At 42.0% G+C, this 6000-nt stretch overlaps 1 protein-coding gene across 9 annotated transcripts in view; it reads right to left on the reverse strand.

Annotated features, from left to right (window-relative positions):
* nek7 (NIMA related kinase 7) overlaps positions 1-6000 on the reverse strand; it is a 137603-nt gene that overhangs the window by 25685 nt on the left and 105918 nt on the right. For all 9 annotated transcript variants that reach the window (XM_033027972.1, XM_033027971.1, XM_033027973.1 and 6 more), the window contains one exon: positions 4561-4655. In XM_033027972.1, the coding sequence (XP_032883863.1) occupies positions 4561-4655 (95 nt within the window). The remainder of the gene's footprint in view (positions 1-4560; positions 4656-6000) is intronic.

Here is a 6000-nt window from a genome sequence, read left to right on the forward strand (position 1 = left end):
GGAACAGGCGGAGGATGATGGCTGACTTTAGTGGAGCGTCACAACAGCTGGGAAGGCGGATGAAAGCTGCAGCAGAAAAGGTCATCTTGGATTCCATGCCACTGGATTCTGACCCAGATCTGTCAAGGACCGTGTGGTAGCTGTCTCCCCACGTAAAACAAAGTCACGCGCTCCATGAGAGGACAGTCATACTCGTTTCGAGTGACCGCTGATGATGATACTTCAAACAGGTAGTCTTTTGTTGATCTCAAGTTTTTAGTTTAGATTTAGTGTGGAAACAGGCCCTTCAGCCCACTGACTGCACGCAGACCAACACTCACCCGTACACTTATTCTATGTTATCCCACTTTCGTATTCTACACACTAAAGGCAACTTACAGAAGCCAATTAACCTACAAACCTACATGTCTTTGTAATGTGGGAGCAAACTGGAGCACCCAGGGAAAACCCACGCGGTCATAGGAAGAACTTGCAAACTCCACAAAAAATACATGATTGCAAACTTTCTAACAAAGTAGTATGGTCTGAAGATAGGCCCAAAATAAATATTCTAAATAGCTAAGATTCTGACAGAATACTTGCTTATTCTTAGATAACTTGTTTTAAGTTTAGACACAAAATGTTGAAGTAACTCAGAGGGTCAGGCATAATACTCTCTGGAGAAAATGGACAAGTGACATTGGGAGACGTGGGTCAGGACCCTTCCTCAGAAACATCACCTGTCCATGTTCTCCGGAGATGCCGTCTGACCCACTGAGTTACTCCAGCATTTGTTGTCTACCTTTGGTATAAACCAGCACCTGTTGTTCCTTTTTTAATTACATTGTTTTAGTTCACTCCGATCGTATATATATTTTTAATTGAGCTGTTCACAATATAATGAAATTGCAAGCTAAGTCCATGATTTAATCTTTGTTCACAAACCAGTCGAATTAGTCAACAAGCATCTGGCAGAAAAATCCTCCTTTGAGCGGAATTCCTGGAAATTCTTGTGCTGTCAATATTTATGTAAAATCTCCAGCCCAGTTTGTTTTCCACCCACTACTTTCCAAGATTTGTTCTGCCCCAGATGTGTCAGTGTCACATGCTCTCTGTGTATTAAGCAATTACTTCAGTCAGAGGCAAAAAAAAAAGAAGAAATTGACTCAATCCCACGCAAACTCCAACATGCAAGTTAATGATGTGGTCTTTCATCTTTGATTTGGCAACTTCTTTCCCCAAGACCACAAGGAATTGCAGAGAGTCACGTATGCTGCCCAGTGCATCGCACAGACCAACCGCCCATACACCAAGACCATCTACACTTAACATTCAAGAACCACTCATACCCGGTCAATCCCTTTTCCCCACAGCTCCCATCGGTGGAAGATACAAAAGGTTGAAAGGACGGACTACCAGATTCAAGAACCACCACTTACCCTGTTAACAACTATTGAACAGACATCTCGTAAGGATATATTTGCGATCTCCCAATCAACCTCATTGCAGCCCTTGCACTTTTCTTTATCTGCACTGTCTTTAGCTGTAACACTATTTTACAGTACGATAGGTTTCTTTTCTCTTTTGCACTACCAGTTGTACTCGTGTATGGTTTCATTGCACTCTTTCTCCTGGATAGCAAAAGTTTTCAACTATATCTTAGTACATGTGACAATAATAAAGAAATATGCTGTATCCATGTGTATCCTTCCCACTTCCTTTATTCCCTATTTTGAATTTGTTTCATGCCATTGTTCTATACCAGTCTTACCACTTATATAGAGTCATAGTGTGATACAGTGTGGAAAGAAGTCTTTCATCCCAATGCCCACACCGGCCAACATGTCCCAGCTACACTATTCCCACCTGCCTGCGTTTGGTCCATATCCCTCCAAATTTGTCCTATCCATGCACCTGTCTAACTGTTTCTTAACTACCTCTTCTGCCTGCTTGTTCCATACACTCATCACCCTTTGTGTGAACAAGTTACCCTTCAGACTCCTATTACATCTTTTCTCCCTTTATCTTGAACCTGTGTCCTCTGGTCCTCGATTCTACCACTCTGGGCAAGATATTTTGTGCAACTACCCGATTTATTCCTCTCATGATTTTATACACCTCTATAAGATCACCCCTCATCCTCCTGTGCTCCAAGGAATAGAGACCCAGCCTACTCAAACATATACTCCTTTAACAAAATTGAGTATGTGCTATGACTTCTGATATTTCACAGTAACAACAAAAAAGTGGATAATTTCTTGTAAATCAAGGACCTGTAACAGCAGGAAATCAATCATAGGCATAAGTGTATATGACTGTTTCAACTATATTATTCTTTCTGGTCCATCCATTTTGTCTTAGAAGAGGATGAATTTCTTTGGGTTGGTACAGGATCCATAATCCATATTCATCTATGGATATAAATTGCTATTCTGGAAACAATTCTTCAAATGTTGCATGAAATATGTCCAGATTGAAAATCAGACACAACATTGCTTATAGTGTCTCATATAATTCACCTAAATGAAAGTGCTTGGTAGTGCGTCTAACTGTATGTATTCTGTAGTGGAGAGTAATAGCCTTTCACTGTGCACTGGATTGCTGTTCAGAGATCTGTGATAAGTAGCAGGGAGAAACAGAGTTTCTCCACAACAATTCACAAGAAACCGCTTTGAGAAGAATTAAGGTAAAATGGAATTTTTCTTACAGGAACCGGGGGGGGGGGGGTGGGGGCACATTTTTCACAAAGAAGGTGGTTGGTATATGGACCGAGCTGCCTGAGGAAGTAGTTGAGGCAGGTCTACTAATGACATTTAAAATACATTTGGACATGGATGGGAGAGGTAAAGAGGGATATGGGCCAAATGCGGGCAAGTGGAACTAACTTAGATGAGGCATCGAGGTTGGCATGGGCAGGTTCGGCTGAAGGGCCTGTTTCAGTGCTGTATAACTATGACTAAGAGTTAATGGAGAGGCTCTGGAAGAAAGCAGGTCAACTACATTACTGAAAAGCTGAGCAGGGTTGAGGAGTGGCTAACTACTTCTTGTTGTGGAGTCAGGGGATATGGGGAGAAGGCAGGAACGGGGTACTGATTGGGGATGATCAGCTATGATCACATTGAATGGCGGTGCTGGCTCGAAGGGCCGAATGGCCTACTCCGGCACCTATTGTCCTAATTCTAATGTTCTTCAAGTTCAGAGGTCATTGAAATTGAGATTGAGGATATGTGGTGGTTTAATAAGACACCAATTACAAGTTTTATTATGATTCTGGTTCAGGTTGAGCATTATTAATCCAATCAAAAATGTGTATAGTTAATTTTTCTTCAAGCCTTAAGGAGGTTTAATGATAATTTATAAAGGCATGCTCACATCAGATTTTGTTGTCTCTTATAATAAATGTAATTTATAGTTTACAGCCCATCCCCCAGACTAAATTGGATTGGTAGATGATTTTTGTGAGAGTTCAATAAGTATTGCGATCACATATACTTAAGATAGAATCCTACAACAACACCAATGTCAAAATTCAGCTCATAATGGGTTTGGGTTATTTACAAATGTGGTCTTTGATAAGATCATGGGAGATGAGGTGAAGTTCTTTGCAAAATGATACTTGTTCTACATTCTACTTTTAACTTTATTTTAGTAATATAAAAACGTTTTGCATTAAGCGCTATTTATGTAACGTACCATTTCTGTGACTTTTCAAAAAGTTTTACCCAATTTAGGGAACCCCAGATCTGAAAGGATGTGAAGGAAGGAACTGCAGATGCTGGTTTAAACCGAAGATCGCACAAAATGCTGGAGTAACTCAGTGGGTCACACAACATCTCTGGAGAAAAGGAAGAGGTGACGTTTCATGTCGAGACCCTTCTCCAGTCAAATCTCGACCCGAAACATTACCTATTCCTTTTCTCCAGAGATGCTGTCTGACCCACTGAGTTACTCCAGTTTTTTGTGCCTATCTTTGGTCTGAAAGGATGTGGTTATCAGATGTGGATTGGACGTTTGGCCAGACTAATGGGCAAATGTGTATTTTCATGGTCAGCAATCATTAAAAAGCTCTTTGGAGAAAGAGTTTCCACACTTTCAATTTAACTGAGGAATAAAATGTCTCATGCCAGAAACTGTTGGATATCTGTACTACCAAGCCCAGACCAACCATCAACCACATTTATACCATTCCAAAAACAGTCCATTTTTTATTCTCCTTGTTCTCAATCACCTACCTATACTCTAGGGGGCATTTATCTTTTGTTAATTAACCTACCAATCAGCATGTCTTTGGAATGGAGGACTTTGAGCGTCTGGAGGAACAGGGAGAACTTTCAAACTCCACACATTCAGCACCCAAGGTGTGTTTAGTTTAATATTGTCACACACACTGAGGTACAGTGAAAAGCTTTAGTTTGTGTGTTATCCAGTGAAAGAAAAGACAGCACATGATTACAATCAATTGAACCCTTTATCTGTACACTGTGGAAAAAACGCATTTTACTCAGTACCTTCTCAAGGTCACTGTTGCTACCTCTGGAGAACACCATTAGCACTTGGGGTGCTCATACCTTATCAGCTTACCTCGTATAACAGACAACCTAATGACCAGATGTCAGATTTGAAGTTGTATCCATTTTCATGTATTCTCTCTGGGGACATGTAATATGGCGTACCCACTGTAGAAGGATAAAAATGTTATGTGTACATTATAAAATATAATGATTAGAACAATTATTTCTCAAGTACAGTGCTTTCAATTTCTTATTTTTTCTGCATTAGCTACATTTCTTTTGTGTCCCAAGTTTATAAATATACACGCACTAATAATATATAGAATTAAATATTTCAGTATTGTGTTATTATTAATAGGCAAGTTTCCAAATGTAGAAACAAAGTGTTGGAGTAACTCAGCAGGTTGGGGAGCATCTTTGGAGAAAAAGGATAGAAACATAGAAAATAGGTGCAGGAGTAGGCCATTCGGCCCTTCGAGCCTGCACCGCCATTCAATATGATCATGGCTGATCATCCAACTCAGTACCTGTACCTGCCTTCTCTCCATACCCCCTGATCCCTTTACCCACAAGGGCCACATCTAACTCCCTCTTAAACATAGCCAATGAACTGGCCTCAACTACCTTCTGTGGCAGAGAATTCCACAGATTCACCACTCTCTGTGTGAAAAATGTTTTTCTCATCTCGGTCCTAAAAGACTTCCCCCTTATCCTTAAACTGTGACCCCTTGTTTTAGGTGATGTTTTTCGGGTCAGGACCCTTCTTCAGTCAAAAGAAGGGTACAGACCTGAAATGACCTTTTTCTCGAGATGCTGCCGGACCCGCTGAGTTCCTCCGACACTTTGTGTCTATCTTTGGTATAAACCAGCACCAGCAGTTCTTTGTTTCTACAAGTTCTACCACCAAGGGCGTCGAACGATTGGCAGCCCCGCCAACAGTCTGTCTATTTTTTTGTCTTTTTTAATTTTTTTAAATTGCGTTTTAAAAGTTTGTGTAAATGTTCTCTGGTTTGCTTTATGTGGGGAGAGGGGGAGGGGGTCGGGGGAATCTTTTTTTTCAGTTTCTTACCTTACCGGAGATGCGATTACTTTCCGGGTCGTGTATCTGGTCGCTCTGCGGCCTACCATCGATGGAGCTGGAGGCCTCCTCAGACTGACCTTGAGCGTGGGGCGTGGGGCGTGGACTTAACATCGTGGGGCGTGGACTTAACATCGGAGTCGATCCCTTGCCTGGGATCACTCCAACCGTGGCCTGCGGACTTTACCATCAAGCTTGCAGTCCAATGAACGTAGAGGCTCGACCAGCCCCGACGCGGGGTTTAATTGCCGGCGCAGGGAGCTGATATCCGCCCGATGCAGGAGCTGATCGCCTCGACGCGGAAGGCCCCGCTACCGGCTACGGGAATCAAGGATGTCCCGTCAACAGAGGGTTCCAGGCCCCCGACCGCGGGAGAGCAAACAAGGGAAGAGATCAAACTTTTTTTTTGCCTTCCATCACAGTGAGGAATGT

The sequence above is a fragment of the Amblyraja radiata genome, chromosome 10, assembly GCF_010909765.2.
Source record: "Amblyraja radiata isolate CabotCenter1 chromosome 10, sAmbRad1.1.pri, whole genome shotgun sequence".
In the NCBI taxonomy this organism is placed as follows: domain Eukaryota; kingdom Metazoa; phylum Chordata; class Chondrichthyes; order Rajiformes; family Rajidae; genus Amblyraja; species Amblyraja radiata.